The sequence below is a fragment of the Euprymna scolopes genome, chromosome 13 (genome assembly GCF_053919585.1).
Source record: "Euprymna scolopes isolate OS-2025 chromosome 13, ASM5391958v1, whole genome shotgun sequence".
NCBI lineage: Eukaryota > Metazoa > Mollusca > Cephalopoda > Sepiida > Sepiolidae > Euprymna > Euprymna scolopes.
The window spans coordinates 52,757,183-52,781,500 of NC_136494.1; the positions used below are offsets into that span (position 1 = coordinate 52,757,183).

The window sequence follows — 24,318 nt, forward strand, 5'->3', positions numbered from 1 at the left end:
CCCCCAGAGACTGATAGCTATACTTTGACTGATGAGGCGGAACCAGATCCAGAGACCGAATCTGAAACAGTGAATGTACCTCTTCGCAGAAGCACACGCACTAAAAGGCCAACCCCACAATGCTCCCTATGTGATCATCAGATCAGGGGGGAGTGTAATGTGCATCCAGGAGACAAGCGCCCGCGTGTTTGTGTGTTGTGTGGGTGCGTAAAAGAGACGGACGAAAAGGAAAGACTTACCTCGGGGCCGGCTCAGGGCCGGCTCGGCGTCGCCGACCAAAAATAGAGAAAGAAAGATCAAGATGGCGGCCGCCGTCTTTTGTAAAGGATGATATCTCGCAAAGTCACATGAATTCTAGCAATATGCAAATTTAGCCGGCCTGCAACGGCCATAAAAGCGGGTGATTGAAAGACGTTGGGAGATGATTGAGTTGGTCGGGAATTGTGTTGCTGTTGCTTCTCGTGCCGTGTGGGTGTGGGCATATCTTACCGTTGTTGGGACCGTTCTGAGTAACCGATTGTTGGGTCCGTTCTGAGTAACCGTTCGCGTCCGCCTAGGTACCTTGCTAGTTGGATTCCGTGCAGAACCGGTGTTTACTGGTTATTGAATTGCTTTACGTTGCTGCAACATTATACATCTACAGAGGGCGCAGTACTTTTAAAGGATTTTCCTTATATATCTACAGAGGGCGCAGTAATTTTAAAGGACTTTCCTTACACATTTTCTACAGTGGATTCAGCTAGACGGGTGTTTTTCATGAAAGATTGGCGAGGGGGGACCAGGGATTGGAGTTCAGACGAGTACCTGCCATGGAAATAACGATAAAACAAGGATAGGCTCGCAACGTCTCTTCTGTGGGAGAGAGGTTGCAGGGTAGAGAAAAGGGCATCCCCCACTAAGCCACGAAGTCTATTTTGTACTCTGTCAAGGCAGGATAGGCTGTTTTTAGCAGCTCCTGCCCAGATATGGCAGCAGTACTCAATCCTTCGACGTACTTGGCTTTTATACAGATAGAGAATTGCATTAGTAGTGAGATATCTTCTGGAGCAATAGAAGGATCCCACCATCTTTCCAGCGACCTTGGCAACAGACTTGATGTACGTGTTCCATTTCAGATCAGGAGTAAAGGACAAATCCAGAAGCTTGTCAAAACACGGGGCTTCTCCCAGACGAGAGCCATCCATTTCAATTGATGCCAGATGGGGATCAGAGCATTGATGATGTAAAGATAGGAGTTTGGTTTTAGATGCATTAAAGGTAACCAGCCACGACTTCCCCCACTGAACCACGTGCTCGAGATCAGAGGAGAGAGAATCAGAGAGAACTTTGTCATTTACAGCCTTTGATGTGTTGCTGTAGATGGTCGTGTCATCAGCATAGATGTCAACGAATGATTTAAGTATGTGTTTAGGGAGGTCATTGATGTAGATCAGGAAGAGAGTTGGGCCCAGGATTGACCTCTGAGGGACTCCAGCATTAATACTGCAGGCCTCTGATTTTTGTCCATCGACCACTACTCTTATGAGCCTATCGGAGAGAAATGATTTAATGATTGAGAAAACATTTCCAGTTATATCGTAGCTGGAAATCTTGTGAAGTAGACCCTTATGCCATACCTTGTCGAAGGCCTTTGATATGTCAAGAGCAATTGCCCTAGAAAGGAAGCCTTTGTCAAGAGATTCACTAATCCTGTGAGTTATAACCTTTAGCACATCTGCGGTAGATCTTGCAGAACGGAAACCATATTGTGTGTCACTAAGAAGATTGTTTCTGCTGAGGTGGTTTACTATTTCTCTATTTAATATAGATTCCAGCAACTTACTCATAGTACACAGAAGGCTTATTGGTCTGTACTGAGAGGGAGATGACTTATCACCTGAATTCTTAAATACAGGGCAAACTGATGAGGTTTTCCAGGGAGTCGGAAAGCACTTCTCCTTAAGGCAACGCTTAAACAGTTTCGTAAGTATGGGAGCAAGTTCTGGTTGAAGCTTTTTTAACACTATAATTGGGATGCCGTCAGGGCCAGTTGTTTTACTGGAATCAAGGTTCTTGATTAGCTTGGCGACCTCATGCACAGATATTTGTATGTTACCTAGCTTGTTCTGTGTTATAGGAGGAAATATGGGGAGTTGATGGCCTTCGTCGCATAGGGTAGAATTAGCTGCAAAGTTCTTGGCAAATAGTTTGGCCTTGTCTGACGCTGACGAGATGACCTCTGGTCCATTGATAATGGTTGGGATAGAACGCACACTTCTGTTCAGGATCCTATTTGTTATTTGCCAGAATTTTTTTTGTTGAGAAAATGTTGATGATTGTGTTGCTAATCTAAAAATATTTATATTTAATCCCATTTTATTTTCAGATATAATTTAGATCCTCATCAGAACTGTAATGACAATGACCTTTGGGAATCTCTTCAAAAATGTCATATGAAGAATAGAGTGAGTATTTGAAAGAAATTCTACATAGCACATTCAGTAAATATGGTGAATTTTGTAATAAGAATAACTTGTATTTTAAGAATATTGAATTATTTCTTTGAAACCAATTGATCCTCATAGAAATCTTTAGATTGAAAAAGTTTATATTTTCTTATGGTGGGCTTTGTTGCTTCATTGTTTAATGGTGTTTTTTATTGCTTCATTGCTTCATGGTGCTCTTTGCTGCATCATTGTTTCATGGTGTTTTTTGTTGCTTCATTGTTTCATGGTGCTATTTGCTGTTTCATTGTTTCATGGTGTTTTTGTAGCTTCATTGTTACATGGTGCTATTTGCTGTTTCATTGTTTCATGGTGTTTTCTGTTGCTTCATTGTTTCATGGTGCTCTTTGCTGTTTCATAGTTTCATGGTGTTTTTTGTTGCTTCATTGTTTCATGGTGTTATTTGCTGTTTCATTGTTTCATGGTGTTTTTTGTTGCTTCATTGTTTCATGGTGCTCTTTGCTGTTTCATTGTTTCATGGTGTTTTTGTAGCTTCATTGTTACATGGTGCTATTTGCTGTTTCATTGTTTCATGGTGTTTTCTGTTGCTTCATTGTTTCATGGTGCTCTTTGCTGTTTCATAGTTTCATGGTGTTTTTTGTTGCTTCATTGTTTCATGGTGCTATTTGCTGTTTCATTGTTTCATGGTGTTTTTTGTTGCTTCATTGTTTCATGGTGCTCTTTGCTGTTTCATTGTTTCATAGTGTTTTTTGTTGCTCCATTGTTTCATGGTGCTCTTTGCTGTTTTATTGTTTCATGGTGTTTTTGTTGCTTCATTGTTACATATTGCTATTTGCTGTTTCATTGTTTCATGGTGTTTTTTGTTGCTTCATTGTTTCATGGTGCTCTTTGCTGTTTCATTGTTTCATGGTGTTTTTTGTTGCTTCATTGTTTCATGGTGCTCTTTGCTGTTTCATTGTTTCATGGTGTTTTTTGTTGCTTCATTGTTTCATGGTGCTCTTTGCTGTTTCATTGTTTCATGGTGTTTTTTGTTGCTTCATTGTTACATTGTGCCCTTTGCTGTTTCATTTTTTCATGGTGTTTTTTGTTGCTTCATTGTTTCATGGTGCTCTTTGCTGTTTCATTGTTTCATGGTGTTTTTGTTGCTTCATTGTTACATTGTGCTCTTTGCTGTTTCATAGTTTCATGGTGTTTTTTGTTGCTTCATTGTTTCATGGTGCTCTTTGCTGTTTCATTGTTTCATGGTGTTTTTTGTTGCTTCATTGTTTCATGGTGTTTTTGTTGCTTCATTGTTACATGGTGCTCTTTGCTGTTTCATTGTTTCATAGTGTTTTTTTGTTGCTTCATTGTTACATGGTGCTCTTTGCTGTTTCATTGTTTCATGGTGTTTTTGTTGCTTCATTGTTTCATGGTGCTCTTTGCTGTTTCATTGTTTCATTGTGTTTTTTGTTGATTCATTGTTTCATGGTTTTCATTGCGTCATCATTGTTTCATGGTGCTCTTTATTGCTTAATTGTTTCATGGTGTTTTTTGTTGCTTCTTTGTTTCTTAGTGTTCTTGGTTGCATCACTGTTTCATGGTGTTTCTGTTGCATCATTGTTGCATGGTGTCCTTTGTTTCTTCATTGTTTCATCATTATTTCATGGTGTCTTTTATTGCATCATTGTTTCAAGGTGTCCTTTGCTGCTTCATTGTTTTATGTTGTTTTTGTTGCTTCATTGCTTCATGGTGCTATTTTCTGTTTCATTGTTTCATGGTGTTTTTGTTGCTTCAGTGTTACATGGTGCTCTTTGCTGTTTCATTGTTTCATGGTGTTTTCTGTTGCTTCATTGTTACATGGTGCTCTTTGCTGTTTCATTGTTTCATGGTGTTTTTGTAGCTTCATTGTTACATGGTGCTATTTGCTGTTTCATTGTTTCATGGTGTTTTCTGTTGCTTCATTGTTTCATGGTGCTCTTTGCTGTTTCATAGTTTCATGGTGTTTTTTGTTGCTTCATTGTTTCATGGTGTTATTTGCTGTTTCATTGTTTCATGGTGTTTTTTGTTGCTTCATTGTTTCATGGTGCTCTTTGCTGTTTCATTGTTTCATGGTGTTTTTGTAGCTTCATTGTTACATGGTGCTATTTGCTGTTTCATTGTTTCATGGTGTTTTCTGTTGCTTCATTGTTTCATGGTGCTCTTTGCTGTTTCATAGTTTCATGGTGTTTTTTGTTGCTTCATTGTTTCATGGTGCTATTTGCTGTTTCATTGTTTCATGGTGTTTTTTGTTGCTTCATTGTTTCATGGTGCTCTTTGCTGTTTCATTGTTTCATGGTGTTTTTTGTTGCTCCATTGTTTCATGGTGCTCTTTGCTGTTTTATTGTTTCATGGTGTTTTTGTTGCTTCATTGTTACATGGTGCTATTTGCTGTTTCATTGTTTCATGGTGTTTTTTGTTGCTTCATTGTTTCATGGTGCTCTTTGCTGTTTCATTGTTTCATGGTGCTTTTTGTTGCTTCATTGTTTCATGGTGCTCTTTGCTGTTTCATTGTTTCATTGTGTTTTTGTTGCTTGTTACATGGTGCTCTTTGCTGTTTCATTGTTTCATGGTGTTTTTTGTTGCTTCATTGTTACATTGTGCCCTTTTCTGTTTCATTGTTTCATGGTGTTTTTGTTGCTTCATTGTTTCATGGTGCTCTTTGCTGTTTCATTGTTTCATGGTGTTTTTGTTGCTTCATTGTTACATTGTGCTCTTTGCTGTTTCATTGTTTCATGGTGTTTTTTGTTGCTTCATTGTTTCATGGTGCTCTTTGCTGTTTCATTGTTTCATGGTGTTTATTGTTGCTTCATTGTTTCATGGTGCTCTTTGCTGTTTCATTGTTTCATGGTGTTTTTGTTGCTTCATTGTTACATTGTGCTCTTTGCTGTTTCATTGTTTCATTGTGTTTTTTGTTGATTCATTGTTTCATGGTTTTCATTGCGTCATCATTGTTTCATGGTGCTCTTTATTGCTTAATTGTTTCATGGTGTTTTTTGTTGCTTCTTTGTTTCTTAGTGTTCTTGGTTGCATCACTGTTTCATGGTGTTTCTGTTGCATCATTGTTTCATGGTGTCCTTTGTTTCTTCATTGTTTCATCATTATTTCATGGTGTCTTTTATTGCATCATTGTTTCAAGGTGTCCTTTGCTGCTTCATTGTTTTATGGTGTTTTTGTTGCTTCATTGCTTCATGGTGCTCTTTGCTGTTTCATTGTTTCATGGTGTTTTTTGTTGCTTCATTGTTTCATGGTGCTATTTTCTGTTTCATTGTTTCATGCTGTTTTTGTTGCTTCAGTGTTACATGGTGCTCTTTGCTGTTTCATTGTTTCATGGTGTTTTTGCTTCATTGTTTCATGGTGCTCTTTGCTGTTTCATTGTTTTATGGTGTTTTTTGTTGCTTCATTGTTTCATGGTGCTCTTTGCTGTTTCATTGTTTCATGGTGTTTTGTTGCTTCATTGTTACATGGTGCTCTTTGCTGTTTCATTGTTTCATGGTGTTTTTGTTGCTTCATTGTTTCATGGTGCTCTTTTCTGTTTCATTGTTTCATGGTGTTTTTGTTGCTTCATTGTTTCATGGTGCTCTTTGCTGTTTCATTGTTTCATTGTGTTTTTTGTTGCTTCATTGTTTCATGGTTTTCATTGCGTCATCATTGTTTCATGGTGCTCTTTGTTGCTTAATTGTTTCATGGTGTTTTTTGTTGCTTCTTTGTTTCTTAGTGTTCTTGGTTGCATCACTGTTTCATGGTGTTTCTGTTGCATCATTGTTTCATGGTGTTCTTTGTTTCTTCATTGTTTCATCATTATTTCATGGTGTCTTTTATTGCATCATTGTTTCAAGATGTTCTTTGTTGCTTCATTGTTTTATGGTGTCCTTTGCTGCTTCATTGTTTTATCGTGTTCTTTGCTGCTTCATTGTTTCATGGTGTTTTTGTTGCTTCATTGTTTCATGGTATTTTTTGTTGCATCATTGTTTCATGGTACTCTTTGTTACTTCCATGTATTATGGTGTTTTTGTTGCATCATTGTTTCATGGTGTTTTTTTGCTGAATCATTGTTTTGTGGTGGTTTTGTTGCTTCATTGTTTCAGGGAGTTCTTTGTTGCCTCATTGGTTCATGGTGTTTTTTGTTGCTTCATTGTTTAATGGTGTTTTTGTTGCATCATTGTTTCATGGTTCTCTTTGTTGCATCATTTTTTCATGGTGTTTTTTGTTGCATCATTGTGTTGTATTGCAGGGGATCATATTTAAGTATATGACGGTAACGATAGTAACAATACTGAGGGGGACATTTCTAACAAATTGAGAAAGATGATGAGACTTCATTATTGAAGGGATGTATACTACTGTTCTTTTATATCAGACTGGTGAATCATTACTTATGATGGAGGAGGGGACACATTACTTGGAAGGGTTTTATATAAAGTTCATTGAAGATGATGATAGAAAAAACACATTTACCTTTCAGTTGTTGAATTGACGACACGAAGACAAACAATTACAAAAATCGACGGTGATTCTTTATTTCATTCGATTGGTCGAATGATGATGACGTCAGAAATTCAAATATGTTCTACATGGTTAAATCTCTACCCCTTCACTTCTAAGAGGACCCTCCTCTGACCACGTCAGCTCTTTCTGCCCGACTTTTGAACTCGACTGCCCTGACCTGACTAATTCTCACTTCAAAATTGAGAATTCCCTTTTTGCTATGACGTCAGATGTGTGGTTCAAAAACTTGACCAACTTTCATTTGACTGGTCGAAATGATGATGATGTCAGGAATTCAAATTCAGGATCTACATAGTTTAATATTCTTTCCTTTGCTTCCAAAGGACTCTGACTCCAACTCTCTCTCTCTGACTGACTTGCAGACTCAACTGTTCTGCCTCCTCTGCTCGACTGCCTTGATCTGACTAAAACTAGCTCCTGTATTGAGAATTCCCTTTTTGCTATGATGTTAGATGTGTGGTTCCAAAACATGACCAACTCACATGGCTAATCACCGTTTGTCCAAAACACACTTCTGCAAACAAAGAATTCTCAACTAACCTATTTTTTTACAATATTTTTAATTTGTATTGTTCATTCTTTTTAGCTGACCTGTTTAATTCAGTTTTCATAAAAGAACAAACAATCGCATTCTTTTTACAATACAAACAATATTTATTAATAGAATTTGACAATAGACCTTTTTAACATTCCAATTCTAACATTCTATCTCTGAACCTTGCCTGCAAGGTTCGAGTCTTGGCTTATCCTAATCTCATTTTCACTTATCTAATGTTCTTATTTACATGGAAAGGGGAGAGGCTTTCCTTGTAACAATTGTTTCATGGTGTGCTTTGTTGCTTCACTGTTTCATGGTGTTCTTTGTTGCATCATTGTTTCATGGTGTACTTTGTTGCTTCATTGTTTCATAGTGTTTTTTCTTGCTTCATTATTTGAAAACTTTATCTTACAAAGTAATTTGTTGAGATCAGAAGAGGAAATTTTTACTGTTCACTTGAGGCTTTGCATGGCTTTGCTGAAAATCATCGAAAGCCTCTTTATTTAGGTAGATGGCAATGTCAAGCATTGTTTATAATGAAATGTTTTTCAATGAAGAAATACTGGCCTCCTCATCTACAGGTTTTTCTTCACTAGAAAGTCTATGAACTGTCTTCTTAACTCAAACTTATAGTTGCAAATACATGTTTTCTTCTTTGGTGCAAAAATAATGTGGTTTTTTGACGTTCAACTTCAAAAGATCATAACTTCTTTCATAATTAGAATCGACACATTTTTGCCAACGAGAAACAAGATAGCATAGAAATCCGGAGATCTGGAAGCAATGAAGTCATTGAAGGCCAATTCAGCACAATCTCGGCTTTTGAAGCATTTTTGACACAGGAAGTTGTTAAGATGCTTGAAAAAGTGATAATCAATGGGCGAGAGGTCTGGTAAATATGACGGATGAGGCAGAGTTTCATAGCCCAATTCGTTCAACTTCTGCAGAGTCAGTTGAGCAACATGCGGGCGAGCATTGTTTATTGTGGAAAATTTGGTCCTTTTATATTGACCAATCTCGGACACATTGACCATTGGAGCTTCTGGTGTATTTCATCAATTTATTGGCAGTACTCGTTTTGCCCAGATTCGAAATGCTGTGATGGATGAGACCGGCCGCAGACCACCAAACAGTCACCATAACATTTTTTGGTGCAATTTTGGCTTCAGGAAATGTTGTGGAGCTTCTCCGGCATCCAACCACTGTACTGAACGTCACCAGTTGTCGTAGAGGATCCACTTCTCATCACACATCACCATCCGCTCAAGAAATTGGTCGTTTTTGTTGCGCAGAAGGAGCATAGAAGACACCTCAAGACAGTGATTGTTTTGATTATTGTTCAATTCATGCGACACCTATTTATCCAACTTTTTGACTTCCCTATTTGCTTTAAATGGCGAACGACTATTGAGTGGTCGACATTGAGTTCAACAGCAACTTCTCTGTGTGGTTTTGTGAGGATCAGCTTCAATTAAGGCTTTCAAATGTTCATTACCGGCTGCAATCATCTTTGAGACTTTTGTCACCATTGCAAAATTTCTTGAACCCCCAATGTGCCACACGTTTGTTAGTGGTTCCTGGGCCAAACAACTCATTGATATTACGAGATGTCTTGTTAACTTTTCAGCCTAGTATGAACTGGAACAAGAAAATCGTGCAGATTTGAATTTTGTCCATTCTGTCGAAAAGCCTGCAAAAAAAAAAAAAATGAATGAAGAGATTGAGAATGGTAATGAATAACACAATTTGATAGAGTGAAAAATGATATATAACATGGCTATATTATATATCAATGAATTAATTCAGAAATCATATATAAAAGTAACATATGTGAGAAAACGATATTGTTTTTGCAACAACCTAAAGTAAATTAACTCTTCATTTTTTGCAAAGTTGGAACAGATGGAATCTCATCTGCGTGTGCTCTGGCATTAACATTTTGGGACACAACAACTGACTTTAGAAAACAACAAGATCTTTATGCACAATGTTTTGGTGTGTTGTGCTCTCGGAAATTTTTTCTATTATAATCATTGTTCTGAATCAGTGCATTAATTGAATTAATCATTTCAGATGCGTTTGTCATTGTAAAGAGTGATTCAGTGAGGGAGGGTCTCCCTTTCCCTGTAAATTATGAACAAAAATGTAAAAGAATTGAAACCATTTTTTTCTTTCCTGGGCAATACCGGATCGGGTCAGCTAGTAATAAAAACAGGTTAATATTATTAATTTTTGATAATATAAAGAAATAAAAGTGTATTTCAATGACTCCCTATTCACTTGCTTGTGAATTTCCTTGTTGTGGGATGAGGTTGTAATGAATCGTAGAGAAATAGACTGCAACATCCAAGCAGTCTCTCAGAGCTCTTTTCTACATGGAAGCAGCAGGGAAGGTATTATACTCGATCAGTTTAAAAGGAAACAATGGGTGTTGGAAAGAAAAGTAGCTTATACCAGTGCCAATACGACTCCCAGTTCAAGGGGGGAGGGCGCCACTTCAGAGATGCAGTGGAAGTAGTAATGGCTGAAGCTACAAAGCATTTCCTCCTGATGATCATGGTACTGGATCTAATTACAGAGCTGTTATCTACTGAGAATTGCAAACAGCTCATACAAATTACATCTATCTAGTGTCTAGTATGAAGAATCAAATATCAGGATCGAGGAAACAAGTTTTAATATTAATATTATAAATAAAGTAATAAACACTTTATATTCGTCAGAATAAATATACAGAGGAAAGTTAAGTAGGTGTTCATCTAACTCTACTGTTTTCTACTGTCAACTAGATCTGCTTGATTATATTGGTTTAATCAAATTATTTGGAAGTCGTCATACTACGCAACAGCAATCATTTGTATAAATCATATGTTTATATGAGCTCAGTTCCAAAATTATTGAATAACAGAATTCAAGTCGCAACAATCAGATAAGTTTGACATAAAATAAAAATTATCAAATTACTGATTTTTAGTGAAAAATATTTTAGGATTACTATGTGATATTTTAGATTCAAATAAAGTTGCTATGTGATATTGTAGATTCAAGTAAAAAAAATAAATTAGTGACTGAACATTATGAATTTATTAAGTAAAAGTAGATACCTCCCTAGAAAAGTGATATTTTATTTTAAAAAAACATCTTAAGATTAAAATTAAAACTTAGACAATTTTTTAACACCTATATCAATCGGGTTCACAAGAAAAAAGAGCGAGGGTTATGGTGTGTGTAGTCTATTAGGACTGAACTCAGAGCATTCTGCTTACAAAATAGAATGTTATTTTTGTGCAATGAAGAGAGTTCACTCATGCAAATGGACATTTATTTAGGCAGATTCTTGTTGTGATAAAAAGAGTAGAAAGTTTCCAGTCGATCCAGACTGTAATGTTGACCGAACGTGTTTGGACCACATTGAGTGTTCAGTGAAAGAGAAAGAGTAAAGATTGAGTTGGTGTTGTTGGTGTCAGGTTATTCCATTGACGAGATTTGTATGTTCTCTTTATGCAACGCATGTCAACAACTGTAACAGGTGAGGTTTCACACTTATACACAATCACACTGTGTATATATGCTTAATAGACTCTTCCCTTGGCCAACAATGGTAATGCTCTGTAATGGCTGAAAATTTTTAAAAAAATATTTTATCTAGATTAAAACAAATATTTATTTGATTATGAGATTACATTTCTGATAGAAAACAGAAGAATTTGGTGTTGCGGGGCAAAATGTCACCACAATATGTTTTTTTTTTTTTACATTTGTTCTAATTGCGGTGAGCTTTTGTGCATTTTTCAACTTTTTGTTATTGGCTTTTGTCTGATCATCGAATTTAGATGACAATGAAGCTGAAAAATGTTGGTATATTTCTGTAATGTTTAAACTGATGGAATTATTTGTGGTTTATTAATACAGGTTGAATCATTAGAAGGGCAACTAAACAGTTGTGTGGAGGAGAATGGTGAGAATTTTTCTGTTGGTGAACGTCAACTGTTTTGTTTGGCCAGGGCTTTGCTTCGAAAGTGTAAGGTAAGTTAAAAAAAAAAAAAAAGAGACTATTCTGCCAAGAAAAGCCAAGTTATATTGTTGGTCTGTCAAGCTATACAATTGTTTAGCAGTAAACGTGTTTATAAACTTATGCAAGTGGAGAATGGTAAATACATAAATAACAAAAGAAAGATTTATAAAAATTATTGATTCTATTTTTAATCAATAATTTCTTTAGTATTTTGTTTTCAATTTATTAATTTATTTGAATTTTCTTATTTTTTTTTAAAGAAAATGAAACATTTTAAGAACATGTTTCTTTCTCCTTTTATTTATTCTGAATACTAAAAGAAACATAATCATTATGAAGTAGTTATACTTTAAAATAAATGTCCTCCTTCCCCGGCTATAAAAAATGTATGCAGAATGCATTCCTCCTCATCTATATATATATAAAAGGCAAAACGGCCATGTGCGTTTTTGTATGTCCAAGAAAGGCTTTTGCTGGAAGGGAGTCTCGAGAGGGTTACTATTTTCAAGAACTTTTCATATACTCCCTCGATTATAATATCTACGATTTGCAAACGCACGTCATCTCTACATTTATTTTGATTGACTTTTATAAAATTCAGGCTATTCCGTCCTTTCACATGTTTGTTCATCTTTTTCATATAAATAAAGTGAAATCCATCAAAGTAAAGCGGTCAGTGGCCTTTCGTGCCGGGATGTCTTAAAAGCAATTTGCTTTGATAAATGTGGAGAAACCCTTCATATCAGACAATTGCTATTCATTTGGAGAGCTCCCCCTTCCGGGTGAACTCGTTTTCCCCAACATCGTGGGGAAGCAGAAACTGGCCTGCAACCTTCTTTGCTATTCTGCAAAATAAAAGAAACCAGACACTCTAGTTATTTTGTCAGTCGATTCAACTAAGCAATTATTGAAACATTGTTTATGAATGATAGACAATAAAACGATGTGAAAAGTGAAACTGAAAGGAATTTGTTCCATAACTAAAAACAAAAAACAAGAATGAATAAAATCTCTAATTCAAAACAATGAAATTCAGAGAGTTATTCAATCTCAATGATATTTTCAGCATTAATTAATCGATAAATGACTATTAATATTAAACTTTTCTGGCATTTTTCATTTTTTGCTGCAGAGTAAACCAACTGATTCTTCAAATCTCTGACTAAATTGTGGGCACAAAATGATTGAGAGAACAATTAGGACATATATTGTAGCATTGAATCAGGTTTATGAGTAGAATTCTGGTTGCAACTTGATAATAATGCAGCATTTACCTGAATGCTACAATGGATATCTCACACTAACAACATTATGGGAGCAAAAATGAAAAATGCACAAAAGAATTGTTTCATTAATAATTTTTTTTTTTATAAATTTATTGTTTAAATTCAGATTTAAAAAATTAATACAATTTATACTATAATCTGTAAATCTGTCAATATTATTCTAAAAACGAATTTTAGCAACTTGTTACAATAAATCTATTGAGAAAATGTGTTCTACAATCATGTCTAGACTAATACAACTACATCACCCTCTATCCAAAATTCCCAAAGTGTATCCCATATCAATGGTCCAAGGCTACACAGTAGATCACTTAAGACATGGTAGGGATCAATTGATGATGACCTGATCTTAGTGGTTGGCACAACCAATATGACAAGAGATGCCTAATCTCAAACATGAACATTATCATAATAATAAAAGTAATGATAAGAATGGTAAATAAATTCTAATATTTATTGTTGTGATAAAATAAGGTATTTGTATCTCGTTCGTCAATCCTTATTTAAATGGCCAGAATGCCTCACATGCTTGATAATCTTTTTGAAAATTCTCTGTATCCGTTCTATACCAGGAATGAGATTTTGTAATATATTCTATATATTTGTTGCAGATTTTAATTTTAGATGAAGCTACAGCATCAATTGATACAGAAACTGACCATCTCATCCAAAAAACTTTACAAAATGCGTTCTGTGAATGTACGATGTTGGTGATTGCACATCGTTTGAATACTGTTATTGATTGCAATAGGATTATCGTCATGGATAATGGAAAGGTGCGTTTCTTTTTATTTGTTTATTTAAACAAAACAATTTAATTATGATGTCTCTTAATTTTAAACAATAATTTCATTTTACCCTTTTCCTTTTGTGTGTCACTTTCGTCAAAAAAACTTAAATAGCTATAATTTTACAGAATATTTAATAGGAATACAGAAATATTTCTAAAATCCTTTATAATTTTTATTCTTATTTTTTCTTAACATGTTCTGTACTTTTTACTTTGTAAGTTGGAACATTTTTCACTGTTGAAAATCAAATTACATTTCTTGATGGTAGCCATGAATCTTTACAGTTTTGTTCAGCTTGATTATGATTGTGATATCATCTATATACTAACAGTAGCTTTTAAGTTTAAGATGACTTTATCTTTAATGCTATGGAAAAGAATTGTTTGTGATCATGAATTCAGTGGAACTGGTATAGGAAATCGTAGGCTAAGAATGACATGTTAAGCTTAATTTGTTACATTTTCATGGTTCTATAAAGGTTGGTATTAATCTGCAGATAAACAAGCTCGGATACATATGTCTATAAAAAAAATTTAAAAAGAAAGACAGTTACATAAAAACAGAGTGACAGGCCATTTGTGTATGCATAAGAGAGAAAGACAAATAGATGGATAACTCATCTTGATACACTCAGCCACACTGTGTGTGTGCTATCCTCTACTTACGTTGAGAACAAAACCCGGGCACATCTTTTTTGCTTGGAGACTTATTAGAAAAAAAAATCATACAGTTTTGACTTTCATTTGGAATAATTTCTGACCTTCAAGGTGTTTATTTCAACACAGCCTTCTTCACTACAAGGAATTTATTTGACTCTAAATAGTTTTGTTACTTTTGCTATGTTTTTAACTGTTTCTTTTCTTGTGAATTTTGATTTTACCGCCATTGATTTGCAGTCAGGTGTTGAGTTTGTAAAATGCGACTTTGACAACTACTAGTTTGCACATGCTTAGAAGCAGTTTGCAGATACCAACACAAGAATATTGTGAAATTGTGATCCTAAACCAGCAGAGGTTTTTCATCACAGATAATTTGATACGTTGATAGGAGTTTCCTTTTGTCTTCCAGTTTACCATGCAGAATCTTATTACATGTGAGGATGAAGATGAATATGTCATGGATATTTGGTTTGAACATCGAAAGAATTTCCACTTGTTTGCTTTCACAAAACTTTTAGAACTTCATGTACTAATAAGAGCATGGATGTGAATCGATTATTTTGAACCCTCACAAATGTTTTGAGAAGCAGGGAACGCAGTTGATGCTGCAATTGGTGATACAGTAGCAAAAGTAAATAAAAATGTTCTTATTATAGTTGTGGTAGCTAATGTCTCAATTGATGTAGAACAAATGAAAATATAGATGAAACTCACAAAGTAGTATTTGAATCCAGTTGAGACAGCAATGATAAGTTGTTTTTGATTGTTTGAAGTTTGTATGAAAATATCTTGAACGATGGAAGAATTTTGATTATGAAAAGGAGGGGCAGAAATAGCAACTTCCAAAACGTTTGGCTGTAAATTGGTGACAAATCGCTTCTCTGTCATGTCCAACATTAGAATATGTGCATAAGCTATATTTTGTTATTCAATTAATGTATGTATTCCTGATGAAAATGCATTTGATTTGCAGTTAAAGCTGTAAATTTGCACTAGCAACTTAATCTCTTTGAATCTTAAGACTATTGACACTTGATAAGCAACATGTCAAGTTAGAAAATGGTATTTTTTACTTGATGAATATGACCTCTTAAATGTCCATGGCACTTTTCACGTTCAGACAAATTTCTATTAAAATGGAAATATGGTGTCATGAGAGAGTACATTTTTCAAGACCCAACAATGCCATGATTGAAGTATTCTTTTTCGTTTGAGATAAAAGAAACAAATTAAAATGTATTCTATTTTAATTTTCTGACATCTTGTTTTTTTTTTTTTAAAACATTTTGTAATTTGCTACTTATTTTTGTTTTTCTTTCTAACAGATTGCTGAATACGGAAAGCCGAGTGTTTTGATAAAAATGAAACATTCCAAATTTTCTGCAATGTGGGAAGCTTCAGAGAATAAAAAAGCCAAGTAACAAAAAACATTAAAAAATCTCAAATATTTTCTTCTATTAAAATAACCATTTATCTCTATATATAAAGTTTTAGTTTCTGTCATACACACACACACACACATATATACATATATATACATATATATATACATATATATACATATATATATATACATACATATATATATACATATACATATACACACACACACACACACACACATATATATATATATATATATATATATATATATATACATATATATATATATATATATATATATATATATATATAAAATAATTATCCATAGACCCGTGTTTCGTCATCTACAACTTATCAGAGTGGCTGAATCTAGCGAGATTCAAAATTTTTATGTATATTCTGAAACATCACCAGCCAGAGTACTTGGATTTCATTTTACACAAAGGAAATACAAACTTTCATGCGTGACATCGTTAAAAGTGTAACATTTAACTTGAAAATATAGAAATTGATACTAAGAATAAAAATGTCCATAATGTTCAGAGTTTGGTGGAGGAATGTTCCGCAGGAAGGACGGTCTTTATTAGATTTATTCCAGTTTGTGTCACTTTATTTACACCTGTTTCCATGCTGTTTCAATACTGAATCCATCCTTTTGTCTCACTCTCAAAATTGAATCATATAAAATGCAAGAAATGAGAATAAAGTATTACGTGCTGTGTGTAGAAGGACATAAGTGTCCCATCTCTTCAGTCCTTTGCAACACTAGGTATTCCTGATAGTCTTCATATAAAATTGAAACCAATTAAAACTTAATAGGGTTTAAATGTTAAAAACATTATTTTGTATCTGTTGTCAATATCTGTTGAGATGCAGCTTCATTTAGAAATATTTAAAACAAATGAATTTAATCTATTATTGGTGTTTCTTTTTTGTTTTTAATAAGACTTACCTCTTCCCCATATTCTATATTTATTTAGTGTGTAACAATTAAACCAAACCCCTGAAACATTAAATATGTATATTTTAAATAAATAAATAAATAAATGACAAATCTATAATAAATAATTGATTCAGTTTTTTTTCTGGTAAATAATTTTTTTTTTTTCATTTATTAATGCTGAGACATTATTCTCACCGCTTCGTTAAACATAAGTTGTTATCATTTCTATAACTGGAGGAAATTACATATCTGTACCTTTGCTGACAATGACAATAACTCTGATCAGAGTTAGACTCTGTCAATTTTATCAGCTGCAGCCGTATCCATTAAATTTTATCAGCTGCAGCCGTATCCATTAAATTAACCATGTACATCCCATTGAAAGCAGATTGAAAGGAAAAACAGGCGTTGAAAAATACTCTTAAAGAATTTAGTTTTCTTGCTTGTATGGCTATATTGTGTGTGAATTTTTGTTTCATACATGGCACAATTTTTGTTACAAAAGATATTTTATGAAATTATAATAGTATTTGATCAGTTAATCATCTTGTCAAAAAATATATATAAACTGCCATAAAATACTTTATTTTAGAATGGATGGGAAAGTTTGACGTTCACCTTTTGTTTATGAATAAAATCTGTTTTACTGGAAAACTCAGGGAAATTTGACTTATAAAGCAGAAAGTATCCCTTTAACTTGTTGAAGCTTACAGCGTTTAAACTAGAACATTCATTGTTATCTTTAATGAAATAATCTCAATTTTAATTACTCTTCAGTTTAACAAACACGAATCATTTATCTTGTTTTCAAAATACTCGAGCAAACTCTGAAAAAAAAGATGAGCATATAATAATCAATATAATATACAATCATAATCAATATAATATACAATCATAATCAATATAATATACAATCATAATCAATATAATATACAATCATAATCAATAAATTTTATTTCTTCCATTTTGTTGTTTTTATTGCTTGATTTATTTGAAAATGTGTCAACTTAGTTTTGAAATAATTCTCTCTTTTTTTCTTTTTAAATTTCTTAGCATTTTGTTCTAGCTACTATTCTACTAGATGTCAGGCAGTCACTCACATATATTCCAACTGAGAGATCTTTTTAAGATTCTAGCTGTAACTTTAAGTGCAATTGTTTGTATATAATATCTCTAAATTCAATAATAGAAAGAAAAAAACCCAGAGAAAAACAGAAAAAACATGTATTTATCGCAAAAAAAGAACATGGAAAAATATTAAAAAAGAGATAAAAACAGGAAAATAAAGAAGCGAACGCAAAAAAAATCACATAAATAATCCTCCCACCCAAAAAACGATCCAATGCATGGGCGCGAACGTTCAATACGTCGGGTTCCCGATTGATCCTTTTATCCGATGGTCCACGAAGACATCATCGAAATAACGTCATGTTTTATTCTATTTTTACCAATTTAAGGAAGACTCGTGACGCGCATGCGTGGTTGCCGTAAGGAACGATTTTTGCAAGCCTCACCGAATTCGTTGTAACGAAAATAAGCAAACATGGTATAAATAATGAACCCCCTCCTCCACAAGAAACTGAAACGTTTTTAGGAAGAGATTCACCGGAAGTTTATGTAAAGCTCCTTCACCCCCACCCTATTTACTCAACAATTTACTTTTTTTTTTTTTTTTTTAAATGTTTAACGTTTTTTTTTTTTTTTTTACAATGTTTAACGTTTTTTTTTTTTTTTTTGCAATGTTTAACGTTAAACTTAACTTTCAGGAAAAATATATATAAACAAACAAAAAAAGAAATGTTTTTATCACTTTTATCGTCGGGGATCAGTTTTCAGTTATAACGTTTCTAGAGTGGGGGTGGGGGTGGGGTCAATTTCATAGACGTACGTCAGAGATTCGTTCATATTTTCATCTCGTAAGTTTTGACGATCGATCCAACAATATTTTTTATTAATTCAAATGAATAAAGGAAGAAAGCTTAGACGGATTAGAATGAAGAAACGATATTTTCATTAGATGTAAATGTCATTAGATGTAAATGTCATTAGATGTAGCTGCTCTTAACTTGTCTAAGTTATGACTTTTTTGATTTGAGTAACTTTAAACTAAATTCTAAATGATCTATGTAAATGCGTGAAGATCGAGCAGCCATCTTGAATAAAGGCTGATGTGTTCTGGAATAATTTCTGTTATGATATCCATTTTAGAGGGGGTACATATTATTTACGTGACGGCCTGTTCATATATTATTAAATGTTCCTTGCAGTTGACAACACACCTATTTTAAATGTTCATTTAGAGAGGAGACAGAGTGACAGTAGGTACATGTTGAAGACATTTATACGGAGAGAGTTGATATTCACAAGACTTTGATGAGAGGATGAAGTGCTATACATTGATACATACTGGATACAAAAATGCGCGCACCGCATTTGCCTTTTATACATATAGACTAGCGGGGGTACCCGGCATTGCCCGGGTGTTTGGGGGGGTGTATGTAGGAGAGAGTGACCCTGTTTTAATATTATAAAAAAACACACGATGTTAAGAAAAATTGGAAAAACCAAAACAAAGCAAAACAGCGAACAAAGGTAAAAAAAAAAAAGAAAAAAAGGTGTAAAAGAAGAAAAAAAAAAGTTTAGGTAGAAAGACAGGCTCAAACCCGAAGCATCGAGACTAAAGCGGAAAAAAATTCCCAACACATTACCCCTACGCCAAAGAGACATACACTTAATAACGGATAAAATGAAATCTTTAAAACACTTGCAGGTGGTTTAAACTAACGTGAACGTTCTCTAGGTTAAACATAACGTCATTGTCGTAGTAGCAGGAGCAGAGAAAATGAAGGAACGATCTTTTCGACACCCTCCTTGTAGAAAAGGGCCCAGTTTAGGGTGAAGGAATTAATGTTTTTGGCCAATTTTTCGATATTTGTCGGGCGAAGGTTGGAGCTTTAAAATGATACCTATCTGGTGAAAATCCGTGGCTCATGTCGAAAGTTTTTGTGAGACATACAAATACACACACAAACATTTTCGGTTTTATATATATAGATAATAATTGAACATCTTTATAAAATTAAAAAAACATGATGGTTTAGTAAGCTGTATAAAAAAATAAAATGCATGCTATTTTTATGAATTTAATTATACTTTCTTATATTACATAGATGAGTACTCTTTGAATATTAGTGAACTAGCTGTTTTTTTTTTTACTTATCCGAGCTAAAATTGATAATTTTTTCAAATTGGTCGTATAGGATTTACATACAATTTTGTAGACTAAAATTTAATGAGGAATGAAAAAAAAAATCAATAAAAAAAGTCAATAAAAATTGCAAAAAACAATGTACAAATATAAAAAATACTGTCCTCAATTTGGCTTGAAAAAAAGTCCTTTTGTAAAAGATGTTAATCATAGAAACATTTCATAATTTTATAGATTTTGGGTAAAGTGCCGAATTTTAAGGAATTTTGTCTTGAAAACCGAATTGTGTTTATGGTTCATCGAATCCAAAGTTATTCTCATTATTTATTGCACATGATAGAATTAAGTTTTCGAAATCATTATCTTGAATGATTAATGCAGAAATTAGCCGTGTTTCGTTTTTTGAGGGGGAAAAAAATTATCGGGCAGAAAATTTAGTTGAAATGTGAAAATCTCAACATTGGAACACAACTTTGATATTTTTTTGCAAATGAAAATTTCGGTATACGAGCTTCCTACAAATTGCTTTCAGACATTTATGGATTTCTATAAACTGAGCATCCAGCCTATAAAGTAATTTTTCACTAAATTTTGACATCAAATAGTTATTATTTCAGGAAACGGATTTCAAAGTTGTAAAACTAATAATTTTCTAAAAAGATATTTTATTGGAGTCCAATAAAACTTAGGCTTTTATGAGCTAATATCAAAATTGGGATAAAAATATGATTTTTTTCTCTGCTGGAAAAAATTAGCTATGAAATCTTGAATGATATCATAAAGAGCCGAAGAACATTCACATAACTGAAACGTTGTGGCAAGCAAAACTATTTGGCTGTAAAAAAAATATAACTTATGACACTTCACAAAAGACATAAAAAATATGTTTGTTAGTCGCAGGTTTTGGATAGTTTCCACATTTATGTTGTTTCTATGTTCACAATGAATTGATACTTAGGTATCTTTTGTTATAGTTACTAAAACTTTCTGGTAATTTCGAACTAAACACTTTATTTAATCTGCTTCCAGTGAACTGGTCTCAGTCTACGTTTTGTAATAGAGTGAATGGTATCCGTTCACCATTATATTTATATTAGGCAGTAATAGGAAGTTAATCTGACTCCATAATTAACAGTAGATGATATTGAAGTTTACATAGAAATATCATTTATTAAAAAAGTAAAGTGTTAATCGTTACAAAGGGTGCCATGTGCCTAAGTAGATTTATCAAGTTGTCTGGGAAATCAATGAAATAGGTCCTGTCCAAACATTGTCTTAGCTTCAACTGGCCAGATGAGAAACCACATTGTATAGTTGCTATAAGAAGTAATTTAACAAATTCCCGTTCCTAGACCAAGATTCCTGATTGTTTATTTACAGCAAAGAAAAACAGTACATCTAAATATGTGACTTTTACTTATTTTAGATATCCAGTATCGGTTAACTTACACATGACTATTTCGATAAAGACATGGCTCAAGAGATTTCTCAAATAATTTCTACCTAGATGATGTAAGAACTTGTTGAAAACAAAAATTGATACAAAATATCTAAAAAAAAACATGGAATATAAACTGACAATAGTTGAATTAATTAAATGTTTAGTTCAAAATTCTATGAAGGCCCAAAATTGTTAAAAACAGCAATATTGAAGAAGGATATATATATATAAATATAGAAGAAAAATAGCAACTTCCAAAATGAGGAGAAACCACTCGAAGCGTGAATAACAAAAAACCTCATCACAAAATTGTTATCAGAATAAAACTCAATTTTATTTTACAAGCAACAAGTTATACTCATCTACAAAATAGTTTTATCTACAAAATAGTTTCATCTACAAAATAGTTTTATTTTCTAAGGTTTTGTTTCTGCCATTGTTGTTTTGTTTTCTCCATGAAAAGGGAGGTAATTTTTCCTTTCATGAGTTTTTAACACAAATGTTTCCTACATTTTTGTCCATGAAATATAGTCAGCAGTTGAAAGAAAAATAAATTTAAGAAATTGCAAAAGTGTGTTTAGCAAAAGCGGTATATGGACTGAGCTTAACTTGGTGGTGTGCCTAATAGAATATGTCAGCTATAGCAGATCTTCAAAGTTCAACAAGCAACTCTTTTTAATGTTAATGTAAAACTGATTTAGTAAATCGTTCTCTTCTTTGGTCTCTTGTCAGTCAACATGAAATGGCTACTATCCATTCAGAATGTTTTCAGCATAAAAGTGAAAGTGGAAGATAAACTTGGATTGAAATATGTGACCATAACACTTTGCATCATCAGTCTAGACCTCCATCTTACTCAGAACATTGACGATATGGAAATCTAATCTAAAATCTAAATTTACTTTTACTTTCAATGAGAAAATTTCCACAGGAATTAGGTTTATCGAGATTATTCCACAACAAATATTAATCATGGTATATTTTATATTTTTAACTCTACAAAAATTGTATGATGATTGTATGAAATTTAGAGATTTAAAAAGAAAAATAAATTTTAAAATTTAATAAATATGTAAGAAAAAAAATGTACTTGTGATAAAATTTAAAGAACTTAATTCAACTAAGAGGAATTGTTTAAAAACTCACTTTTTAATTAAATTCAAAAAATAAAGAAACTTTAAAATAAAAAAAAACTCTCATAATTTTATTTGAAGTTTTTTTAAATAAACTATTTTATCCATGGAGAAGCAGATGTTATGTTTTTACTGATTTTTTTCCTCAGTCTAAAAAATACTGTGATGCATTGGACATTTTACCATTTTCAATCATCGTATTTGGATACTATGGTATTGTTTTACAACAGATCAAACATTTGTCATTTTCAAACATTTGTCATTTTCAAATAGAATAAAAGTTTTTTGTCCTTCTGTTTGTTGGTCACTTAAACTGCAGACATGTTAGGCAAAGCAATTCCGTCAGAAGTAAAATCAGCGCTGTCCTCTTTAGCCACATTATCTCTCTTGTTTGTGGCTGCCATGTTGAAAACATTACTATTTCTGCAAATAAATGGTTTGTTGGTTGATTGCTGAACAGAGTCACAGACCTCAGAGTGCTGATATAGAGTGTTCTGTGTTTGCATTGAGCTCTGACGTCGACTTATACTGGAACGCAGACTCAATGTATTGCGTCGTTTCATCACATAGCGATTGAATGCACGTTTAATGTTGGCATGTATCTGCAAAATAATTAATAAAGTTACAGTTTGAAGCTTAAAGAGATATTTTAATTTTAAAACATTCATGGAAATGAAGCAAATAAATAAAAAGTGGTGTGAAATAATTGAAATACATGTATTATTATCTCTTCTCTTTTATATTAATGAAATGGGAAGGATTATTCTTTTCTGGAAAAAACGCCACATATAAATTCAATATGATCAGATTACTAGTTAATATCTGTTGTTTGTTTTGCACATGCTATTATTCACTTTCACCTGTTATAAAACAATCTTATATTAATTCCTGTGAGAGTCAAATTCCACATTAAGTCATATTTAACGGTGGTAGCACGATTTTCACTCACTAATTGTTTTCTCCTCTTCCTCTCAATGTCTCTTTTACATTAGGCACAGCTTTTAACAAAAATGCCGTTCGTGTTTAGTTTTTATTCCCATACATTTCACATTAATCCTTTCACCAAAAAGATTAGAAATAGTTGCAATAGTTCCAAAGAGTTTTCAGTTTCAACTGTTAGCATATGCTTTCTTGCAATTGGGGAATAATGGAATAAGTGATTTCAGAATAGTTAGAAAACACTTGCAAGAACGACATGCAATGTTGTTGTCCAGCAACAAAAAATTGAGCTAGTGTAAACCTACCAGAAATGCCTTTTTCTGGAAAATCTGTCATGTACGTTTTGTTTACATGTTTTATAACTATCTATCTATTTATATATATATAAAAGCGAAAATGTGTGTATGTGTGTTTGTACGTCTGCTAAAAACTTTCGACAGACAGAACAAAAATTTACAAATTTGGTCTCATATGAAAGCCCCATCCTTCGGCCAACAAATATTGAAAAATTGGCCAAAAGCGTTAATTTTTTCACCCTGAAATCAGCATTTTCTACAGGGGGAGGGGTCAGTAAAAACCGTCCTCTCATAACGAGATCGGTTCTAGGCATGCGTCAGACAACGTCATAACCTGATTTAGTTTAAATATTTGAAGAACTGACACAATTTCATGTATGTCGTGTTAGCTCAGTTGGTTAAAACGTTGGATCATTATCTAAACGTTTTGGGTTCGAATCGTGGTGTGGGATGTCTTTTTATTTTTTTGATTTTTTAAATTTTAATATTGAAGCAGGGTTATTTAAACCATTTTTCACGTAACGTTCGTTTTTCTGTTTTTTTTTACTTCGCTTATTTTTAGGTTTTCATTAACACCCCCACCCCCGATCGACCACACACACACCTAAAAACACCTGGGTACCCACCGATTTTTTCAATTTTAATATTGAAACAGGCTTATTTAAGCCATTTTTCACGCGTTTTTTTTTTTTTTTGGTTTTTATTTTTCAGATTTTTT

At 33.2% G+C, this 24,318-nt stretch overlaps 2 protein-coding genes across 7 annotated transcripts in view; one reads left to right on the forward strand and one right to left on the reverse strand.

Annotated features, from left to right (window-relative positions):
• The window catches only part of LOC145292023 (ATP-binding cassette sub-family C member 5-like), a 358,649-nt gene extending 341,102 nt beyond the window's left edge, over positions 1–17,547 (forward strand). For all 4 annotated transcript variants that reach the window (XM_080138030.1, XM_080138031.1, XM_080138032.1 and 1 more), the window contains 4 exons: positions 2,366–2,444; positions 11,419–11,532; positions 13,419–13,583; positions 15,583–17,547. In XM_080138030.1, the coding sequence (XP_079994156.1) occupies positions 2,366–2,444; positions 11,419–11,532; positions 13,419–13,583; positions 15,583–15,678 (454 nt within the window). In that variant the 3' untranslated portion in view covers positions 15,679–17,547. The remainder of the gene's footprint in view (positions 1–2,365; positions 2,445–11,418; positions 11,533–13,418; positions 13,584–15,582) is intronic.
• Positions 17,548–17,789: 242 nt separating this feature from the next.
• LOC145292024 (glucagon-like peptide 1 receptor) overlaps positions 17,790–24,318 on the reverse strand; it is a 310,307-nt gene continuing 303,778 nt past the window's right edge. For all 3 annotated transcript variants that reach the window (XM_080138037.1, XM_080138036.1, XM_080138034.1), the window contains one exon: positions 17,790–22,967. In XM_080138037.1, coding sequence (XP_079994163.1) covers positions 22,674–22,967 — 294 coding nt within the window. In that variant the 3' untranslated portion in view covers positions 17,790–22,673. The remainder of the gene's footprint in view (positions 22,968–24,318) is intronic.